General features: G+C 45.9%; 1 protein-coding gene across 2 annotated transcripts in view; it reads right to left on the reverse strand.

Moving 5' to 3' along the window:
* LOC117364784 (retinol dehydrogenase 11-like) overlaps positions 1-23,956 on the reverse strand; it is a 90,035-nt gene that overhangs the window by 28,950 nt on the left and 37,129 nt on the right. For both annotated transcript variants that reach the window (XM_033954412.1, XM_033954403.1), the window contains one exon: positions 3,829-4,023. In XM_033954412.1, coding sequence (XP_033810303.1) covers positions 3,829-4,023 — 195 coding nt within the window. The remainder of the gene's footprint in view (positions 1-3,828; positions 4,024-23,956) is intronic.

The raw sequence follows: 23,956 nt of genomic DNA on the forward strand, positions 1-23,956 counted from the left end.
TCTGTTTTCATTTAAGTTACAAGTTGTCCAAAGTAAAAAACAGCTTAGGACACATTTTCAAAAAAGACGTCCAAATTTTTTTCCCTTTCGAAAATCGTCTAAGTATACGTCTGCCGATCTGATCGTCCAAGTCGCTAAATCATCCATCTTTATACCACATTTTCGTCGAACTTTTTGTCCAAATCAAAAACGCCTAGAATAAGCCCTGTTGGACATGGGAGGGGTCTGCAAAGTGATGGACTGAACACCCAGACATGGTACCTAAATAGTAGGGTACCTTACAGGGCACTGCTGTGAACTTCACAAAAAGGGAGCCATGTCATCATCTCACTACATCTCCCTTATAGGTTACGGTGAGCCCCCCAAACCACCTCCAGAATCCCCTAGACCCACATCTACCACCCTAATAGCCCTTATGGCTGCAGGAGCCACTTGTATGCCAGTACAAAAGGGGTTTTGGGGTGTATAGGGGAGTGCACATGTTTCAATAATGATGCAGTGATTATAGGGGCTTATGGGCATGGGGCCTCCTCTCCATGGGTCCCTAACCCACCCCCAAAACGACTTAAGCTGCCTCTGTACAGGACGACTAGGTTTTCCTATGCCAGGCTGCCAGGTGATGATGCTCTGGAGGCTGAATTTTAAAGCTGTGATTATGATTTTTATGGGGTTGGGGGGGGTCAGTGATCACTGGGGTAGTGTGTGGGGGTCTGTATTATGTGTTTGCAGTGCTTATCTGGTGACTTTAGGAGGTTTTTGTGACTTAGACCATGTTTTAAATGGTCTAAGTCACAATGTCCAAGTTCCGTCGATCCTGTGCTGAATAACTTTCGGTTATACATGCAGTATGACTAAGTCTAAGCCTGCCCACGTCCTGCCCAAATCCTGCCCTCGACACTCCTCCTGACACGCCCCATTTAGCTATGGTCGTTCAGCAGCACTATGAAGGCCTAGGTCGTTTAGAAATACATTCAAAACCCAGTTTGATTACAGGCACTTGGACGTTTTTAATTTATGATCATCCAAGTGCCGACTTAGGCCGGTTTTTGGACATTTTTCTCTTTCAATATTAAAAACATATAAAGCAATATAAACAATCACAACTAGCAATAGTATAAAATAGTCTCTGATTGATGATAGTCTGTAAAACTATGCCACCTTAAACCAGTCTTAGGTGCAGTGATACAAATTGGTGTAGCAATGACATGGAGCTGAAAGATGGATAGGACCCTACAGGGTCCATGTTTAGGCATGTGGAAATGCCTCCTTCAGGGGTCCTGTAAGGATATGTATAATAAGAATAACTTTGCATAATAAAAATGGATATGTAAATAGAAAAGACTGAGTTGTTTGTAGGTGAAGTAGAAAAACCCTAACCAGGTGAAAAGGGGGTATAAGAGAAAAGACTAAGAGGTTCATAATAAAAAAAAAAACAACTTAAACACATCTAAACTTAAATGCATCTAAAAGTGCCGATAATCAAACCTATTTTTTGGACGTATCCAGGGACTTTTTAGACCTCTGAATGCCGCTGTGCACCCAGAGGTGAAAGGGGCATATTTAGAGGAGTGGTTGGGGTGGGACAACCTAGACTTAAGTTGTCCTGCAGGGATAATTAAATGTTTTTGTAGACTTCCTCGACAGAACTTATATGTTGTGACTGAGATGATGTAAAAACAGGTATAAGTGCCCCAAAAGTACCCAAAGTGACCAGATAAACCACTGCAGAGACAAAGTAAAGACCCACACACACTCCCACAGTGGTCACTGACCCCCCCCACCCCCATCCCCATCTTCACAACCCTACAAAGATCAAAATAAAAACATAGACTTGTCTCCAGCTCATCAGAATCTAGTATAGGAAAGCCTAATAGAGCTGCACACAGGTGTCTTAAATCGGTTTGGGAGGGGGATGGTGAATCTTAGAGAGGAGGACCCAGGCTCATAAGCCACTCTACCTACTACATGTGAGTGGAACATATACGCCCAGCAAAACCCTACTGTACTACCATATAGGTGGCACCTGCAGCCATAAGGGCTGTTGGAGTTGTAGACAGGTGGGTATAGTGGGTTTTGAGGGCGTTTTGGGGGGCTCACCATAACCTATAACAGGGGTGTCAAACTCAAATCACATAATAATAATAATAATAATAATTTATTTCTTATATACCGCTATACCGTGAAGTTCGAAGCGGTTTACAATAAAGATACATTTGACAGTACATGGAATACAAGTGGGTTACAGTAAAGATATATTTTGTCAGTACATGGGATGCAAGTGGGTTACAATACAAGTGGTTTACTATCAAGGGGCCGAAATCTAAAACACAGGCTAAGTCGTGGACCAAATTTTTTATTAAGATTGGGAGGGGAAAGAACAGAACGATGCAGCTATCCCCAATGTTATGCAGCAAAGGGAGCCAGGAAAGCAGCCTGTCTGTGCATCTCTAATACTCCTCCTCCTCCTCCAAAGTGGCAAAGTGATGACTTCAGCTACTCTTCCATTGCTACCCCCATCTGCCCAGAATCAGCCTTACCCTTCTCTACTCCTCCACCCCTTCCTGTAGCACAGCATCAGCTTAGCCCTACCTTTCTTTACCCCCTCCCCATAACACCTCCCAATAGAAACATATCAGCATAAAACATTTGAAAAGTATGTGCTAGATCAGGGGTCTCAAAGTCCCTCCTTGAGGGCCACAATCCAGTCGGGTTTTCAGGATTTCCCCAATGAATATGCATGAGATCTATGCGCATGCACTGCTTTCAATGCATATTCATTGGGGAAATCCTGAAAGCCCGACTGCGGCCCTGAAGGAGGAACTTTGAGATCCCTGTGCTAGATCTATAAATTCACCCCGATAGGAAAGTTGATGGATCTCTAAGTAACAAAGAAAATAGCCTAGGGTTGGATTTTCTAAACTTACTGTGTCTTTAACGATGGTCACTAAACTGGTTCCAGCATGCCAGGATTTACTGCCTGATTATCAGAACGGCTCTCACCATGGTCTTTACCAAGCTTCCTAACAGACTCCAAATCTGCCATGCAAATGTGGTATAATGAGGTCATTACTATTAAAATGGTAGTAAAATTGGGGTCATTAATTTTTAATGAGCATTCCGGGTGATTCTCTGTCATCACTTCCTGGGTGATTCTCCAAACAAAGCACCAGCTTTTAATGACCAAAAATTACAAACTGGTCCGGGGTGCTAGTACTGTGAAAAGTGCAAATTAGGCATATATCTGGCTATGGCTCATGATAAATGTTTTTTTAAAAAACCACACTATTCACATAAATTATAATAATGGGAAAAAAATCTCCAAAAGCATGCGTCTCGAGTGTGTGTATTAAAGACGTGTTTTATATGCGCTTGTTGAAAGCTGATGATTGCACCTCCCCTCCCCTTCCTTCCCCTCCATCCAATAGCACTGGCACGCCTAGGATTGACATGATGACGTAGCATTTGTTGGTAGTTCTCCACCCCTCCTATCCACCCATGCCATCCAGGGGTGTATATGACGTTCATAGGCTTTACAACCAGAAAACCCTGCAAAGCATACCGGGATTTGTCATGTGGTGTAAAATTTAAAAACCCATGAATTCTATTAATTTGTGATCCACGCATGTTTTTAGGTCAAGTTAGGATAAAAACTTTTATTGAAAAACTTGTACTGTGGCTAAGGCAAATTGTAACCCGTTAACTGTATATTACGTACGTTAACCTGTAACCCGTTCTGAGCTTGTTGGGGAGAACGGGATAAAAAATGAATAAAATAAAATAAATAAATATTCTGTTTACCATATGCTCTGGTTTGTTAACAGCACTGACCTGTATCCTGAAGTCTTCTTGCCAACTCATTGGTGAAGAGGATGTTCATAAGCTTGCTGCTGTTGTAAACAGAGCCTGAAGGCTGAAATTTTGGCAGATCTTCTCCCTTGAGATGCTTGAAGTTAACCATTCCCTTTTTGTGCATGAATGAGGACACGTTCACAATGCGACCAGAGGAAGACTGCTTCATCAAATCTGTTATCAGGTCCAGGAAAGAAGAGAAGCAAGCGTGAGACAGAATGAAATAGTACACTAACAGCACAGCATATTTAAACTATTACCATACTCTTAACTCAGAAAAAGCACAGTTGGACTGACCAAATGGGTGACCCACGAATTCATCAAGATTGTCCATTATTCAGCAGTGGTGCACAATGTACATATACTCAGGATGATAAATTGTACTGAGACAACTGGACACAGCATAGTCTATGTTTTGTCATCAATACCTTCATCAGGAATCCTAGTTGGGATGTTTGTATATTGGCAAGATTTTAAGAAGGTCTACTGAATAATTTCTGAGCCAACATTAAGCAGAGACACCTCTTTCCTGAGCTGCAGCAACCAAGAAAATGAAACCATGTTCTGACATATTAAACACCTAACACAGAAATTCCTTTAAAGTCTGAGGGTGTCCTTCACCTCATTCCTACATGGAGGTGGTGCACCAGTGTCATTGTATTTGTGAGAGGCATGCAGATCCGCTGAGAGTCTTGAACAACCTACCTGCTTAATAAATTTGAAAATGTTAACACTGATGTACCTCCTCCACAGACAGAGGACTCCCAGTGAGCGTAGAAGGAACACTGGCTATCAGGGGCAAAGCATGGGGCGAATGGGCAGGGACTGCACCTTGCAGTTAATGTAAAAGTAGTTACTGTGTGTTAATTGCTAACATAGGGCATATTGCTGCTGAAGTGTAGCTAACTGAATTCCATCAGGCCAATATTCAAAGCTATTTAACAGGCCAGGAATGGCTCCTGGCTGGTTAAATAGTGTTGTAGTGCCTAACCGAGGATATTTAGTGGGAAATAACTGACTACCTCCTGCTGAATGTCCGGTTAGTGGCTAGCCACTAAGCAGCCATATCACATGACACAGCTGGCTAGGGGCAGGTAATCAGCGTCAAACTGGCCAAGTTTAGTAGCTAAAACAGGCCACATAAATAGTAGGCCTGTCATTAATCACTAAGCACGTGACAACTAATTAACACTAAATATCAGAAGAACTGCAACTAAAAATAAAATCAGATATTCAATGCCAGTTGCCAGAAACGGTCTGACTTTGAATATTTGGGCTTAATGCATAAGTGCTACCCACTGCTGGCTGAATTAGGCATGGAACCCTTTAATTCCTATAAAGACTGCATCTGCAGAAGCCCCAAAAGCTCTTACCTAAGCATAGCCTGGATCTGTTCAAGAAGAGACAGTGCTGATACTGGAAGAGACACTGACTTGGAAGCAAACTGCTGGACCAGATGTTGAGGCACACCTATGAGGAAACCTCAGCTGGATGGAAGGAGAGCGATCTTCGGTGCATCCATGCTTACTATGCATTGAAGAAGTCAATGTTTGGGAGGCTGCAGTGCCATGCCTAGAAAGGGAAGAATGTTTGTGCTTCTTAGCTTTCTTACGTACTTCATCCCTTGATGCTCAAGGCATAGATGAAGATGATGTAGAGTCCTGCCTCTTTAAGGAGGCTGATGCCCGACCTCTGGATGCGGTGCTGATGTCGAGTATTGGGTTCTGAGTCTCCTGCCATACTCAGTGCTGATGCCAATGCTGATGCGGTACTGAAAAGTTTTTCAAACTGAAGTTTTCAGGCTTTCAGTGACCTCTTTTACATGCAGGAGCAGAGATCACAGTGAATGTCCCGACGTTTAGGCCCCAGACACTGGTCACATCAGTTATGTGAATCAGAGCCTGAAATGGTCCAATTACATTGAGAACATTTCTTAAAGCCATTCAGTATCCTCTTTGACATGGAAAGAAAAATGGCCATTGCTAAGTCAAACGGCTCAATGTCCCAGGGAGCTCGAGTAACTAGGATGCCAAAAATGATCAAAGCTCCCAAGAAGAAAAAAGGGCTCAGAGAGGCTCAAAAGCCAAAAAACAAAAAGTTGCTAAAAATGTACCAAAGTTGGATAAAATACTGGAACAGGATAAAAAAAACGAATTATTAAGAAAACAATGAAAAATAAATATGAGAAGGCACTAACTGAATGCTGTGGCAGACATACTTTACATGCTGGTAAAACATTCTCATTGCACAAGCCAGAATCTATGATAGAGAATAAAACAGCTTATATTCATTGTCTTAGGAAGCCTGTTAGTAACCTGATCCCCTCTAGGAACAAAGTTGGGGGAAGAGAAGCTATGGGGAGCCAAAGGCCCTGAATAAAACTTTCCCTGACTCAGGAGGGAAAGTTGCTCTTTACAAGCCCTGTGGAATTCCTGGAACACCTGACATCTAAACTAAACTAAAACTTAGCTTTGTATACCAGGGTCATCAACTAAAGGAAGCTCGACTCGGTTAACAATAATTTAAAAAACAATGCTAAAATTGCAAGAAGATTAGTTTTCAAAATGTCTAGCAAAGTTTTTAATGATTTGCGGAAGAATTGGAAAGGACTAGGACATCTCAAAGTTAAAGGGAGTTCATTTCATAATAGAGAAAATCTAAAAAGCCAAAGAAAGGCTAAAGTTCTTGACTCCTTGTATACCTTTCCTAGAAGGAAGGGAAAGTTTAAATTGTTGAATGCCTCTAGCATAGGAAAATCTAGTGGCCAAAGAGGTGGAGTGAACCAGGTCACACCCTTAGCAACAGGGAACTTAAAACATCTCAAAGAGTTCAAGGGGGGTAGGAGTTCAACAGCACACCTCTATCCAACGTCCCTCCTGATGTGAAAATGGAAGAGCTACCTGGGGAAACTCTGCTGGTAGCTGACTTGAACTTCCAAAAGAAGCCGATGGAGCAAGAGCCCAGTGAGTGGAATGCTGAAATGGGGCCAGAACTCATGAAGTGGGTCTGAGTAATACATGCTGCAGCTGCAAGGCAAGAATAAAGCTTAAACTATGGGGTTTTTTTTTCTTATGGGGGGTTTTTTTCTGCTCAGCCAAGCTGGCTGAATGAGAGAGTACTAGGCTACTGAAAGTCTCACCCTGTTTATGGAAGAATTTTCTTCTTTTGAACTGTGATCACACTTCCACCTCCGTATTTGCGGTTTCGATTATTCACGGTTTTTAGCTTGCTGGCTCCTCCCCCAAATTGTATAGAGAACTTGCCGATTCCAAGGATTTACAGGAAAAGAAAAAAAATTGCTGATTCCCAGCACTTTCTTACACCTTTCCTTCAGGAACAGGCCAGGTCTCTCACCATGTTATTCGCGGTTTCACCATATTCACGATGGTTTTTAATAGAAAACAGCGAACATATGAAAAAGTTATTCACAGTTTTTCTGTATTTGCGGTTCTGTTAATCCCCTATCACAACGAATACGGAGGGAGAAGTGTATATGCTTCACTGTTTGGGCAAGTTCTGCTCTGTAGCAGGGCTGGGTGAACTTTGGGCCGGGTAGGCAAAACATCTAGGGATGTCTCACACCCACCCTGTGATATACACAGTATAAGCTCACTGTGTATGGGACCAACCAGAGCTTAGTCATAAGAAAAGTGTGCATAACAGAATGAACTATTAAATTTGATAATGAACTGCACAATTGCCTAAACCCAGGAAGGTGAATGAAGGGCATTGTGGTTTGGACTCATAAGAACATAAGAAATGCCTCTGCTGGGTCAGACCCGAGGTCCATCGTGCCCAGCAGTCCGCTCATGCGGCGGCCCAACAGGTCCAGGACCTGTGCATTAATCTTCTATCTATACCCCTCTATCCCCATTTCCAGTAGGAATTTGTCCAATCCTTTCTTGAACCCCAGTACCGTACTCTGCCTTATAACGTCCTCTGGAAGCGCATTCCAGGTGTCCACCACACGTTGGGTAAAGAAGAACTTCCTAGCATTTGTTTTGAATCTGTCCCCTCTCAACTTTTCCGAATGCCCTCTTGTTCTCTTATTTTTTGAAAGTTCGAAGAATCTGTCCCTCTCTACTCTCTCTATGCCCTTCATGATCTTGTAAGTCTCTATCATATCCCCTCTAAGTCTCCTCTTCTCCAGGGAAAAGAGACCCAGCTTCTCCAATCTCTCAGAATATGTCAGGTTTTCCATACCTATTATCAGACGTGTTGCTCTCCTTTGAACCCTCTCGACTAACGCCATATCCTTCTTAAGATACGGCGACCAATATTGGACGCAGTACTCCAAATGCGGGCGCACCATCGCCCGATACAACGGCAGGATAACTTCTTTCGTTCTGGCTGTAATACCCTTTTTGATTATACCAAGCATTCTATTCGCTCTCTTAGCGGCCGCTGCACACTGTGCCGACGGCTTCATTGTCATGTCCACCATTACCCCCAAGTCCCTTTCCTGGGTACTCTTATTCAATAACATCCCTCCCACCTTCCAGAATCTTTCCAGATTTGATCGACAGATTGGCTATGGATGCCATCCAGTCCCAGGGATTTATTGCTCTTAAGCCTATCAATCTGCCTACACACCTCCTTTAGACTGACTGTTAATTCTGTCAGTTTTCCGTCTTCGTTTCCAGCATATAGCCTGATGGGTTCCTGTATGCTGTGTATATTTTCTTTGGTAAATACAGACACAAAAAATGTGTTCAGTTTGTCGGCAATTGCTTTGTCCTCTTTTAGCGCTCCCTTTATTCCATAGTCATCGAATGGTCCCACCGCTTCCTTCGTGGGTCGTTTCCCCTTAATATACCGTATTTGCCGGCGTATAAGACGACTTTTCAGTACCTTAAAATCCTCCCCAAAGTCGGGGGTCGTCTTATACGCCGGGTACTGTTTACTAGAGAGCTGCACGGGAACGGGGACGACGGGAATCCCGCGGGTTCCCCCTTTGGGTCGCGGGGATCCCGTGGGGACGCCCCTAGGGTCGCGGGGATCCTGTGGGGACGCCCCCTAGGGTCGCGGGGATCCCGTGGGGACGCCTCCGAGGGTCGCGGGGTTCCTGCGGGGCTGGATGTACTCAGTCGCTGGAGTATTTTTTCTTGGAACTGAGAAAACCCAGGGTGAAAATGGGAGAAATTCTGGTGTGCAGTGTTAACTGACTAGTGGTGCATTCTGTCAATCATCATCATCATCATAATAATTACAACAAAACTCTGATGAACTATGACCTGTCTCTGCTCAAATTTTGTGGAAGACACAGTGGCCTACTAGTGAGGATTCATGGGGACACTGGTAGTAGCCATAACGTGGTGTCAAAAGTGAGATTAGAGGTACCTTTGCTGGGTGGTACACTGACACCTTCTGGAAGTTCGGACATGCTTGGCAAAATCTGGCTACATCTTGGCCAATAAAACCTTTTCTCCAGCTTGCATTTCATAGCGTTACCACTTTATGCCCCACAGAGGGATTATGAGCTAGTTGCAAGACTACCTCCCCAAACCCTCTAGGGACCACTAACCGTTCCCCCCTCTGGGGCCACCCTAACTTTATAAAACAGCCCTTCCCTCTCCACAAACCTCTGCTCTCCTTGACCTCCCCCTCCCTCTTGTGTTGTCAGGCCTTCTGTTATGTAGGATCCCCAGGATCCTTCCTCTGTTCCTCTCCAAAGGACGGAAATGTGTCTAAAATTTCACTGGGTAACCAGGGCATGCAGTGCTTCTGTCTTACTTGCATCATTTCAATCAATAGTTGGCTAACTATTTAAATCCCTTGGGGAGAGTGTTTGACCTTGAAGAAATAGAAATATATCAAAAATGCTTTTAATAAATGGACATCAGTATGAGCTCTTGGAATACAAACGGAAGATTATGAGCTCGGGCAGTAACTTATAAGTGACCAGCACCAGACATAAATCTAAATGAGAACTGCCCCATACATCATTTAGTCCTGTTAAGTGTGAACAATCTAATTCAAATCTCATTTAAAATCAAGATCAAACAATCGCACCGGGGAAAAAAGAAAAATAGAGTAAAAAGTGAAAAAAATAAACAAATATGTGAATGTAATAAATAAACTCCCAAGAATCGTCACTTGCATCATACCCTATTCTCACTGTCTCTTACTTACACCATCTCCTGTCAGCTCTCACTTGGAGGGGTCTCTTGCCACTTGGTTCCCCCACCATCTCTTCTTGAAACAAGAAGGTTTCCCCTATAGACCCTACCTTCAGTTCAGGCCCATTCCCGTTCCTCCCTCGCCTTGACCTAGTGACATCTATTCCTTGTTTTTCCTGCATGCACCTGAAGAGACCCCCCTCCTAGTCTTTCCCCAAGATAAGATCATAGGGTGCCCTGGGAACTACAGCTAATTTTATTTAGTAGGTCTTCCCTGAGTACTTTACCACCGCCCACTTTACTAGGTATGTCACTGTCGCCCTATATATACAATGAACCCACACCTTAGTTATGTCAGGGCATTGCCCCTTTTCCCCTAGAATCTTTCCCTACCATTTTCTGAATACCAAGGTCTGGTTGGCTCCCATATCCAAAAAGGCTTGCACTGGATACCCATTGACCAACACATCTATCATATAACCCCCTTTCTTCATTGTCAACCCATCTCGAACCACCACTAAGCTTTTTCCCTCCTTACAGAACCTTTGTATGTGCCCTACTTACCCACACTGGTGGTATTTGGGAGGGGCTTTCTGGATGGGTTCAGGGATGTCCCAGGGTACTGAAGGTTTGGGGAGACCTCGATCATCTTTAGGTTCACTAGCCAAGGCCTGTTCTCCACCCTTCTTTTTGGCCTTTACTCTCCCTCTCCCCCTGTAAATCAAGGCTGGGATCCGAGGTGTCTAAGAAATTCTCTGCCGCCTCTATCGCTTGACTTAGCAATTTACAGCCTTGCCTTCTAATCCAATTCTGCAGGTTTTTTGTAGGGACTTTACCAATTGTTCCCAGAGCAATTCTGCAAACATGGCTCTATGGTCCTCTAAACAGGGCTGTAATCAACGCTCAGCAAGTTTCTTTAATCGCTGCATGAGAGCTTTGGTCCTTTCCCCATTCCTCATCTGGGCTTGCCTAAACTGCTGCCTATAGTTCTCCCTTGTCAGCCCCAGTGCATCCAGGATATGTGTTTTGACCACCCCATAGTTCCTCACTTGATCAGGGTTAATAGCTTGGAAAGCTGCTAGTGCCTCTCTTGTTAAACAGGGAACTAAGCACATTATCCACTGAACTTCTGGCCACCCTGCCACTACAGCAGTACATTCAAAGGCACTAATAAAGTAATCTATTCTGTGTCGTTATATGGCACCTAACAGAGCGCTTCATGTGGGACTTTCTCAGACTGGAGCCTGTCCTAAGTGTGGTCATGCACCTGCTACTCTGGGCACATGTTTTGGCTTTGCCCTGATATATTGGCATTTTGGTGTAGTTTTCTTACCTATGTGTCCTCTATCTGGACTTGTGGGGTGAAGCTAGAACCTTCTGAAGCGGAGGAGCGAGAAAGAGCAAACCTCTGGACAGATTGGACGAGCATTTCAAAGAGGGAGTCACCGCAATGTGTTGAGAAGCGGGATCCCGATCCTGCCGCCACTGAGACGCCAGGGTCCACTGAGGAACATGAAGATGTAACCTGGCAAAAGGCATGACGTGAACGGTGGAGGCCATGTGTCCCAGGAGGATCATCATCTGCTTGGCCGAAGCCGAAGACCTCTGCAACACCAGCTGACTCAGCCGCAGAATGACGGCCTGCCGAGGTTGAGGTAAAAAGGACCGGAAGCGGACTGTGTCCAGCACTGCCCCGATAAACTGTAGGGACTGAGAGGGGCACAAATGGGACTTGGGGAAGTTGATCTCGAACCTCAGACGCTGAAGGAAGATAATAGTCTTGGCAGGTCGCTGAAATAACCTTCTCCCTCGACGAAGCTTTGATAAGCCAATCGTCAAGGTACGGGAAAACCTGAAGGCCCTGCGACCGCAAGGCTGCCGCCACCACCACGAGGCATTTCATGAAGACTTGTGGGGCGAAGCGAGCCCGAACGGGAGGACCCAATATTGCAAATGAGGGTTCCCCACTTGAAAGCGAAGAAACCGCCGAGAAGCTGGGTGGATCGGAATGTGAGTGTAGGCTTCCTTCAGGTCCAGGGAACACAACCAGTCCCCCTTGGCCATCAAGTGATACAAAATGGGAAGCGAAAGCATGCAGAATTTTTCCCGAACTAGGAACTTGTTCAACTTCCGCAGATCCAGGATAGGGCGAAGGTCCCTGGTCTTTTTAGGAACCAGGAAGTACCGGGAATAAACCCGGAGCCCCGTTGACAAGGGGGAACCTCCTCCACGGCCCGCAGGCGAAGGAGGGCTCGCGCTTCCTGAAGCAGTAGGGGAAGTTGCGCCCGGTCGGTAAGAGACTCTCCTGGAGGCCTGTCCGGCAGCAAAGCCTGGAAGTTGAGGGAGTACCCCTCCCTGATGACGGAGAGGACCCAAGAGTCCGCAGTAATATCCGCCCAATGCTGATAAAAGGCGTGGAGATGACCCCCGATAGGAAGAGAGGGAACCCCTAGGTTGGAGGAGGCCAGCCCCCTCCCGCCGGGCTAGTCAAAAAGACGGCGGTGGCTTAGTCGCAGCAGGGGTCTGAGGCTTAGGAGGAGCCCTCTGCTGTTGCGGACGCCGAGGAGGAGGCCGGGAAAATGCCAGTGTCGATTTCTGTGGATAGCGTCGGGGAGGCAGCCGGTAGGACTTGGACGGAGCGGGCTTCACCTTAGCCCAAACCAAGGAGGCGAAGGAGCGTTAGAGGCGTTTTGTAGCAGCCTTGATGGAGTCATCGAACAGCTTGTTTCCCAAGCAAGGAAGATTGGCAAACCGGTCCTGCAGGTTAGGGTTCATATCTACAATGCGGAGCCATGCCAGGCGACGCATGGCCACCGCAAAGGCTGAGACCCTTGAAGAAAGCTCGAAGGCGTCATAGGCGGCCTGAAACATGTACAGCCGAAGCTGAGACAAGGTATCCACAAGCCTGCGAAACTCTGCACGGCGCTTGACAGGCAAATCGTCCTCGAAAGCTGGAAGGGACTTTATGCACTACTTGAGATAGGACGTGAAAGTAAAGTTGTAATTCAGAACCCTGTTCGCCATCATGGAGTTCTGATATAAGCGTCTCCCAAACTTATCCATAGTCCGGCCTTCCCGGCCCGGCAGGACGGCCGCATACACCTTAGACGGGTGATACTTCTTTAGGGTAGACTCCACCACCAAAGATTGGTGGGAAAGCTGCGCCTTCTCAAATCCTTTGCAGGGCATCGTCTGGTACTGAGACTTCATCTTGGATGGAATGGCTGGGATAGTGTATGGAGTCTCCAGATTGCGAAAGAAAGTCTGCTGGAATACCGGATTCAAGGGAAGCCGCAGGGACTCTTGAGGAGGGTAGGGAAGCTCCATCTCTGCCAAATATTCCTTGGTATATTTGGAATCCGACTGGAGGTCCAAGTTTAACGCCTTCCCCATATCCTGAACAAATTTCGAAAAAGGAAAAGGGTCGGTTCTCAGAATGCCCCTCATGTGGAGTGATTGAACGAGACCTCAAGGCAACGGAAAAGGAGGGGAAAGCCTCCCTGGAATACTGTGCCGGGATATCCGTATCCACCAGTATGGACGCCGAGGAAGCCCTGCTAAAAGAACGGGGGGGGGGGGGGAGTCAACGAAAATCTGCGCTTAGAAGTCCCCGGTGGGGAGGACCCAGGCGTCTGGGCCATCGAGGTCCAACGACGCCTCCCCGAAGAAACCCGTCCCGAAGACAAGCCTCGGGAAAAGGGGGTAGGGTCCCCCGAGGTCGGTGCCTCGTGGGGTGGGGTCCTGGACCGGACAGGCGACAGCAGCAGACTTGGGTTGGACAAGGTGAGGTCCGAGGGTTTAACGGACCCGGTAGTGCGAGGACCCGGAGACCTACCCAGCCTCGAGGGGGGAGTCCCTGGGGCGCTTCACCAGGCGCCTCGACTGGTGCCTCGAGCGAGGCCGGCTCAAGGGAGAAGTGTGCTTCGATGGAAGAGGCAAGGAATCAGACGAGAACAGACACCGGGTACGATGTACCTTGTCTTGAGGAACCTCGACGCGACGCTCAGGCTGGTCCACAGCGTGCGAGGCCGAAGCAGGCGCAAGCTGAGCCAAAGCCAAGGAGGGCTCCGAGGAGATGATCGCCTTCAGCACCTCCTCAAACATCGGCACCGTAACCATGGAAGGTCAGGTAGGTGCAGCAGTGCGTTCCACCGAGGGCGACCTTGAAGAAGAGTATTCCTATAGGGTGAAAGCATGCTTGGAGGATTTGGCGATTGATCTCGTCAAGGCCGGCAGGACTACACTCACCGCCTGGATGGCCAGAGACTCTGAGGAAGGCTTCTTCGGTAGCTGAACTGAACCTGAAGGAGGAAGAGGGGACTTACTCGGAGCTGAGGCCTTCGAGGTCGAGGGAAACTTGCCGGGGCCGAGGTAGACGTCGAGACTGAGGCCGAGACCGGGGTCGAAGCAGGAGCAGCTTCCATGGCGAAGAGCTCTGCAATCCTGGTCCTACGATGGCGAAGAGTGGCACAACAAGGGCAGGAGTCAGTCGGGTGGTCAGTAGAGAGTTGCGCAGGGACAGAAATCCCACCCGTCCCCGCCAAAGTCCCACCCATCCCTGTGAGGAATCCCACCTGTCTCCACCCATCCCCGCGAGGAATCCCTCCATCCCCACCCGTCCCCGCGAGGAATCCCCTCCGTCCCCACCCGTCCCTATAAACTTCAGAAATAGTTATTTCATTTAATTATGCTACTGAATTAAAGGCTCTGGTAGAAACCCATTTACAAATAAGCAAAGAGACTTTATTAATTTGGAAATATTAATTGGGAAGAATACATACTTTGTAAAAGGGTTTCTACCAGTGCCTCTAATGTTTATAAATTTTTATCAACACAACTAATATACTACTTTATCCTGAAGCAAAAAAAAAAAAGAAATATAATTTTTTTTTCCTACCATTGTTGCCTGGTTTCTGCTTTCCTCATGTTCTCATTCAATTCCTTCCATCCACTATCTCTCTTTTCTCTGTGTCTTCCATTTGCTCTGTTACTGTGCCTCTCCCTTTCTCCCCCCTTCCAAATTGGTCTGTCACCCATCTTCTTCCCTCCGCTCCCCCCATAGTCTGGCATCTCTGTCTTCTTCCCTGCCAGCGTCTTCGCCCCACTCTCTCTTCCCCATTTCCCTTCAGCGTCTTCTCCCCACTCTCTCTTCCCCATTTCCTTTCAGTGTCCTTCTCCCCCCTCTGTCTTCCCCATGTGCTTTCAGTGTCCTTCTCCCCCTCTGTCTTCCCCATGTGCTTTCAACGTCTTTCTCCCCCTCTGTCTTTCCCATGTGCTTTCAACGTCCTTCTCCCCCCGTCTTCCCATGTACTTTCAACGTCCTTCTCCTCCCCCCCCATCTTCCCCGTGTGCTTTCAGCGTCCTTCTCCCCCCTCAGTTTTACCCATTTCCCTTCAGCGTCTTTTCCTCTCCACCCCACCTTTTTTTAGATTTTGAACCACTTAGATTTCTTCCTTGCAAAATAACATCTATGATGTCACATAACTGTTTCTGGCAACACATTTTGATGCAAAAAATAAAACAGCATACATAGGCAGCACACAATGTATCAGACAAGTGCGGGATTCACAACGCATGATATTATTTTTTCAGATTCTTTCTGATGATTTCACATCCATTGCTCGAGGGCTATTTTTATATATCAGATACCACAGTCACTTCTAAAGAAAACCATTATATGAAGCATGACTAGATAAATTTGAAAGAAATTCTAAACGTGTGAGGAAGCCCAGCACATTTTCATTATGATAGGGTTCAAAATTTCTTTTAAACTAATGAGGTCTCATGCTGATGTCTGTTCATGCCATGACAAATCATTATTTGGGAAGTCTAGTGAATAGACAAATGTGTATTTGAGGAACGACTATGCAGTAGCTGCGATTCAACCAGCAGTAAGCATATTGGGTTGATCACATTTTTAAAGGGAAACCCCACATGGGCTGAGATTTAGGGGATAATTCTATAAGGAAATGCATAGAACAGTGGCAAGAACCTTTCCTCATTTTAGCCCTCCCTGCCCCTTACCTTCGTGGCGCTTCCCCGCACGACCGACAAAAGAATAGGCCCGGTCCGACAAACCTCCCTGCCCTGTAGCCGCAAATCTAAATTACTTTCTTACAGCTGCTGTAAGAAGGTAATTTAGATTTGCGGCTACAGGGCTGGGAGGTCGGTCGGACCGGGCCTGTTGTCGGTCGGTCGGTCGGGGGGAAGCGCCACAAAGGTAAGGGGACCTGGCCGGCTGTGCACCGCCCCCCCCCCCCTAAGGCTGCACCCGGAGCTGACTGCCCTCCCCGCCCCCCCTTAGTACACCACTCGAGCCGCAAGGCTAGTCTCCTTCTCCTTACCTGCCCTGCCGCAGCACACAGCCGACCGGAAGTCTTCCCGATGTCAGCACTGACGTCGGAGGGAGGGAGTGCTTTGCTTAAGCCCTCACTCCGACGTCAGTGCTGACATCGGGAAGACTTCCGGTCGGCTGTGTGCTGCGGCAGGGCAGGTAAGGAGAAGGAGACTAGCCTCGCGGCTCGAGTGCCATCTAACCCAGCAGGAACCTCGCGACCCTCGGAGGCGTTCCCACGGGATCCCTGCGACCCTAGGGGGCGTCTCCACGGGATCCCCATGACCCAAAGGGGGAACCCGCAGGATCCCCGCGGGTCCTGCGGGATTCCTATCGTCCCCGTTCAGCTCTCTAGTAGTCAGCACCCAGACACAGAATAGACATAGAAATAACCCGACCGCACTGGGAGCACTTCTTAAACCCGGTAAGAGGCCGGGACATAAATTAGATAGACGGTCGCGGCCACGCGAGGCCAAGTGGCCATGGCGAACCGGGGACCCCTGGTCGCCGAGACATGAAAACAAAAAAACACACAAACGAGTTGAGAAAACAATTAACAAACCGCACAGTGACTCCTGATTAAAATAAAGAAGCCGCGGTGCTAGAAAGGCACTTAGAAAACGCAGAGAAGAGAGACAGGGCTTTCTGGCTCCGCAGAAAACTAAGAACTAAAGACCACGAGGAGGGGATGTGCCCTCTAGTGGAGCAGGAAGGCACACATGCGTGGTGCAGCACTAGCAAACTTGAGATCTTCAATCAAGTTTGCTTGAAAAGCTGTCCGCGACGAGGCTCCGTGGATTGCATCACCCACATGTAGAGAATATGCTGCCTGCTTGTCCTGGGATAAATAATGGTGAAGCAAAGTTGTGAAACTGCTTTTGAAACCTGATTTCTGATGAAATTTTCAGTCTCTGTGTAATAAGTCTGTGATGCTGATTTCTGGAGAAGTTAATGAGATGTCCTGTGACAGATTTCTGTGGAATGATGTGAGAGACTATTAGTGAAGCAAAGTTGTGAAACTGCCTTGGAAGTCTTATTCAGGGAATAATTTCTGTAAAGATTTTTGGGATTTTGGGAAAAGATTTATATGCATGAAATGTTTAGAGGCAGGATAAGTTTTGTGATTATATATAGGAAATTTTGGGAAGGAAAATAGTATAGGGAACATCAATTATCTGTTTTTTTCCTAGCTTAGAAAGTATTTTAGGCAACTGTGAGGTTATTAGATTTAGGATAGGGTTTTTCTTATTGATTTGGTTTTAGTTAGAGTAGTAGGTTGGTTTCAGGAAGAGAGTCTGCTAGCAACAGCGCACCAAAAAATATGAGCTCCACCCTCCCTGCAGTTCGCTAGGAAAATCAACTGCTTTTACACCTAAAGCAGCAGCAGGACCAGCCACCACTACCAAGAGCCCTTTGCCCCGATCCAGCCAGGCATGTGAGCTCCTCCCTCTGCAGTCCATTGGAGAGATCAATCTACCTGCTTTTAAATATCAGCAACAGTGGGAAATCAACTGCTTTTACACCTCAGCAGCAGCGGAACTATCCGCAACTACCAAGAGCACACAGACCCGATCCAGCCAAGAGTGTGAGCTCCACCTCCCCCTGCAGTCCACTAGGAAGATCAACTGTTTTTTACACCTAAGCAGCAACAGGACCAGCCACCACTACCGAGAGCCCTTTGCCCTGATCCAGCCAAACAAGTAAGCTCTTCCCCCAGCATTCCGTTGGAAAAATCAATATGCTTGCTTTTAAATATCATCAGAAGTAGGAGATCAACTGCTTTTACACCTAAGCAGCCTATAATAGGAGCCCTTGCCCCGATCCAACCAGGCATGTGAGCTCCTCCCCCTATATCCCGTTTAAGAGATCAATCTACCTGCTTTAAATATCAGCAGCAGTAGAAAAACAACTGCTTTTACATACAAGCAGCAGCGAGACCTACCGCAACCACCAAGAGCCCACAGACCCGATCCTGCCAGGAGTGTGAACTCCTCCCCCTGCAGTCCATTGGAGAGAACAATCTGCCTGCTTTTAAATATAAGCAGCAGTGGAGATCAACTGCTTTTACACCTAAGCAGCAACGAGACTAGCCACAACCACCGAGAGCACACAGACCCGATCCTACCAAGAGTGTGAACTCTTCCCCCTATGCAATCCGCTAAGAAGATCGACTGTCGGCTCCGGGCGGCTTTCCCACAGAGGAGAGAATCCTGCATTCACCGTGGGCCTCATCTGGGGCAGCCTCCTTGGAGCGGCTGGGGCACGGGCAGTGTGTCTGGGAGGGAATGCATGGATGGGAGAACATCGCAGGGGAGGAGACATAGGCATCCTGGGACTGTCTGCCAAGTCTCTTCCCTGAAGAAGCCCTTTCTGGAAACGTCAATCGCTCCTCCTAAACTTAATTGCTCTACTTCATCACTGACGCTGAAACCGTGGATTGAAAACAAAGTTTTATTTTATTTTTCTTTCCAGCTTATGATTTATCTTTAATCTTATCTATTGTTTTGCCTTTTGTCTTTGTTTTGTTCTATTTCTGTCGTTTAAATTTCTCCAGAATTTTATTTTTATTTTTCCTCTAACTCTACTTTTCACTTCTCTATTACCCTCCAGGTACTTTAGTTAGATTGTGAGCCTTCGGGACAGTAAGGGAATTTTTCAAGTACCTTTCTTATTTCTAATCTTAATGTATATTTTCTGTAAACCGCTTAGAACCTAACGGATGTAGCGGTATATAAGAAATAAATTACATTACATTACATTACCAACGTGGTATCCCTACACAGAAAGGACAGAAAGCCTCACATACCCTAATCTGGGGGAAAAAAAAGAATTGTACAGAGGGAAAGTAGAATTTCATTGTCTAGATTTGATATACAGCATTTGTTTATTAAATTTTTATTTCTATTTTAAATTTTGAATCCTTATTTATGGTTTATTAACATTTTTATTTCCAGGTTACATTACATTTTATTATTATATATTATTTTTTTATGTAATTCACTCCTTCGCCTGGGGAAAGGTATCAATTTAACCCTTGGTGTTCATGACTACAAAAACTTATTTCAAGAGGGATACCTTTTACCTCAGTCTGAGAAGGAGGGGGTTACAATATAACAGTTCAAAAGAAAAAACTTCTTCCCCAAACAGGGCGAGGCTTTCAGTAGCCTAGTACTCTCTCATTCAGCCAGCTTGGCTGAGCAGAAAAAACCCCAAAAGAAAAAAAACCCTCAGTTTAAGCTTTATTCATGCCTTGCAACTGCAACATGCATTACTCAGAACCACTCCATGAGTTCTGGCCCCATTACAGCATTTCATTCACTGAGCTTTTGCTGTATCAGCTCCACTTGAAAGTTCAAATCAACTACCAGCAAAGTTTCCCCAGTAGCTCTTCCATTTCCAAATCAGGAAGAATGTCGGAGAGAGGTGCACTGTTGAACTCCTACCCCCTTGAATTTTCTGAGCTGTTTTTAAGTTCCCTGTTGCTAAGGGTGTGACCTGGTTCACCCCACCTCTTTTGACCATTAGATGTCGGGTGTTTCAGGAATTCTCCTGTTTGTTTCACAGGGCTTGTAAAGGGCAACTTTCCCTTCCCCCACCAGACATCTCCTGAGTCAGAGAAAGTTTTATGAGGGGACTCTGGCTTCCCATAGCTTCTCTCTTTCCTTCCCCTTTCCCCACCTTGTTCCTAGAGGGGATAAGATTACTAGCAGGCTTCCTAAGACAAGGAATATAAGATGTTTTGTTCTCTATCATAGAATCTGGCTTGAAATGTTTTACCTACATGTGCAGCAGCGGTCTCAAACACGCGGCCCACGGGCCGCATGTGGCTCTCCAAGTTTTATTTGTGGCCCGCAGTCTGGACTGGATCATTCTCTTCCTTTTGGAACAGCAGCGTGTCTGGCCAGTTTGTTCCGTTCAAAGCCGCAGGTTGGCGGCTCCTCGCGCTATCCACTCCTGCATCGGAAGCCTCTCTGACATCACAACATCAGAGAGGCTTCAGACGCAGGCGTGGATCTCGCAAGGAGCCGCCACCCGCGGCTTTGAATGGAACAAGCCGGCCAGACACGCTGCTGCTCCATTGGCGTACCAAGGGGGGGGCAGTCCGCACAACTGGCCACCCTCCACTGTTCTCCCTAGAGTGCAGCTCGTCTAGAGCAGTGGTGCCCAACCTGCTTCCCTTCCCTTCTCACCGCTGCCATCAGGGAACAGGCCGGCACCATGCTCTTTGATCTCCCTGCTTCTCTTGCCGCCCAATCTCAATTCTGACGTCGAGAGGATGTTCTGGCTAGCCAATCGCTGCCTGGCTGCCCGGAACGTCCTTTCCGACGTTAGAATTGACGTCGGGCGGTGAGAGTTGGTCGGCCCCGTGGAGAAGAGAAGCGTGGAGATCTTGGCCTGTTCCCGATGGCGGCAGCAGCAGCAGCCTATTCCCCGGTGGCGGTGGCATGGGGGAGGGCAGGAAGGAAGGAAGAAAGAAAGAAGAGGGGAGGACAGGGAGCCAGAAACAAAGCAAAAAAATGGGACACGGAATCAGAGAAAGACAGACATAGAGAAAGAAAGAAAAAGTTGGGGGAGGGAATGAAGTCTGGAGGAGAGGAAGCATACAGGAGGCTGAAAGAAGGGAAGAAATATTGGATGCACAGTCAGAAGAATAAAGTGCAACCAGAGACTGATGAAATTACCAAACAAAGGTAGGAAAATTATTTTATTTTCAATTTAGTGATTGAAATGTGCCAGTTTTGAGAAAGAAAAGATATTAAACTTTAAATGTGAGTGCTACAGAAAAAATAAAGTACTTGGAGGGCCGCAGAAAAAATAGTTAATGTCTTATTAAAGAAATGACAATTTTGCATAAGGTAAAACTGTTAAAGGAAAGTTTTATAAACTATAAAGAGTTTAACCTCATGAAAAATTATCATTTCTTTAATAAGACATTAACTATTTTTTTCTGCAGCCCTCCAAGTACCTACAAATCCAAAATGTGGCCCCGCAAAGGGTTTGAGTTTGAGACCACTGATGTGCAGTGTGTCTTCCACGAGCAGTGATATTTTTATGCGTATATTAGAAATGTGTTATGTTTTGCATGTATGTTACTTTATGATTATGATGTATTTTGTGAGCCGCTTAGTTTTAAGTGGCTAAGAAATTTTTTAAAGAAAGAAAGGTAAAAATTTGACTTGATGAAGAGAAAAACTGAACACACAGTTTCTCATATCCGTGGAAAATGAAGAACTGATGGTCCCACAAGCCAACATCGATTGGGAGGGCATTGGCACGTGTGAGGTATGGGCACGGCATAAAGATTTACAATGCACTTGGCAGTGTCTGTACTATGTTCCATAAATAATGTCACCCACATGTGAGAATATTATGCCTACCTTGTCCTCAGAGAATGCCATTACTACCTGCAATGCACCATGGGAGTTTAAAATTCTTAAAACTAAGATACTCACCAAAGAAAAATTCTGTGTTCCTAATTGTTCAAATAAATAAAGTTCCATCTTGATGCAGCCCCTGCTGGACCATATGGAAGAGGATGTTCCATTGCAGTATGACTGCCTGAGGCCATTACAGTATACCGTTTTAGTGCGACACAATACACATTTCCTATTCCTTCATTTCAGCCTCATTTATCTGTTTGTGGGGGGTCTCAGTGGGGAAAGACATAGTAGTGTGCTTTAGTAGGGTTGCAGGGGCTTTTTCAGTGCATGTGGTAAAGTACAAGTGGTCTGATGGTATATATGAATTGTGTACCTCTGTGACTGGCATAGTGTGTGCATGTGTGTGTGTACTGTAGATAAATGCCTGTGGTGATGACTTGCCGATGTGTGGTTTGTGTGGGAGATGGTGGGGAGAATTAGGATGTTGTATTTGATGAAAAGTAGGGACCAGGTGGGGGTGGGGGAAAAGATTGATGGACTGTGATGGGTCCTGCTGCTTGTTGAAGCTGCTTCTCTATTAGGATCTAGAATCAGAAAATAATAGTAAATATTGAAGGACCGAGGCCAGTACTGGGCAGACTTGCACAGTCTGTATATGTATATGGCCGTTTGGTTAAGGATGGGCTGGGGAGGGCTTCAATGGCTAGGAGGGTGTAGATAGGCTGCAGTGAGCTTTGATGGAGACTTCAGTAGTTGGAACCCAGGCACAGTACCGGGTGGAGCTTTGGATTCTTGCCCAGAAATAGCTAAGAAAACAAAAAAAGAATTTATATTGATTCAGGTTGGGCAGACTGGATGGACCATTCAGGTCTTTATCTGCCGTCATCTACTATGTTACTATGTAGTGCGTGTATATGTTTAATAAGGCTGCAGAGTATGATATTTGTTAGTCTGTTGGGGACAGAATATATGTGGAGGTTGAGAAGGTGTTGGGAGTATGTATCACAGTGTTCATGTTCCTCTTCCTCCTTTCAGTTTTTGGCTCTATCCTTCCCATTCTCCTTTATTTTCCTACTGTCTTCTCTACAACCTTCAATTTCCTTCTTTCCCTTCCCAATGCACTCACTCCTAATCTCTTCCCCTCCTTGTTTCTTTCTGCATTCTTCAGGCAGCTCCTTCTCTTCACCATGGCAGCTGCTCTTCTCTGCTTTTCCTCCAGTGCCACAAGGCTTGGGATTTCTGCAGCACACTGAGCAGATCTTTGCTGCTGTTACACCACCACCACTGCAGAAGGGACTTTTCTTCCTCAGACATTGCTTTGCACAAAGATTTGTTTGCATATATGCAAACGATGTATGTAAAAGGCATATAGATTCTGCCTGTCAGAAACAGCTTGGCAGCGATATTGAAAGTCCTTTAATTCTGAAGTTGTGCGTTCCATGCTATAATATTCTTCATAGCTTTACACTGACTAAAAAAGGAAATGGTTTAACACTTTTGTTCAAATCGTTTTACTTTGCTCATCTTATTAACACTTTTCAAATGGATGGTTTAGAATTGATGATACATAAAATTGTTAGATGAATCCCCTCAAGATCCTCTTCGTAATATATATACTCTAGAAGAAAGACAGGAGAGAAGGGATATGATAGAGATGTTTAAATATCTCCATGGGGTTAATGTACAGGAGGTGAGTCTTTTTCCAAATGAAGGAATACTCTGGAAGGAGAGGGCATAGGATGGAGTTAAGAAGTGATAGGCTCAGGAGTAATCTAAGGAAATACTTCTTTACAGAAAGGGTGGTAGATATATGGAATAGTCTCACAGTAGAGGTATTGGAGACAAAGATTGTGTCTGAATTCAAGAAAGTGTGGGACAGGCTTGTGGGATCTCATAAGGAGAGGAGGAGATAGATGATGATGTGGATGGGCAAACTGGATGGGCTGTTTGACCTTTATCTGCCCTCAGGTTTCTCTGTTCTGTTTCTATCATCTTCCTTGTAAACAGAGCAAGATTCAGACCTCTCCATTTGAGTCTATAATGTGTCTGACAGCTGTTTTCTAGATTGTTGATATTGGGGGAATCTTAATCTTTATATGGAAGATAGGTTAGATTCTAATGTTTCTTCATTTGTTATATTTTTATATTCTCTCCACATTATCTTGCTATCAGGTGTACCAGGTGTATCAGGTGTAGCTACTATAAATATATCTGATTGTGTCGAGTACCGTATATACTCTAATATAAGTCGATCCAAATATAAGTCGAGACCC

The sequence above is a fragment of the Geotrypetes seraphini genome, chromosome 1 (assembly GCF_902459505.1).
Source record: "Geotrypetes seraphini chromosome 1, aGeoSer1.1, whole genome shotgun sequence".
In the NCBI taxonomy this organism is placed as follows: domain Eukaryota; kingdom Metazoa; phylum Chordata; class Amphibia; order Gymnophiona; family Dermophiidae; genus Geotrypetes; species Geotrypetes seraphini.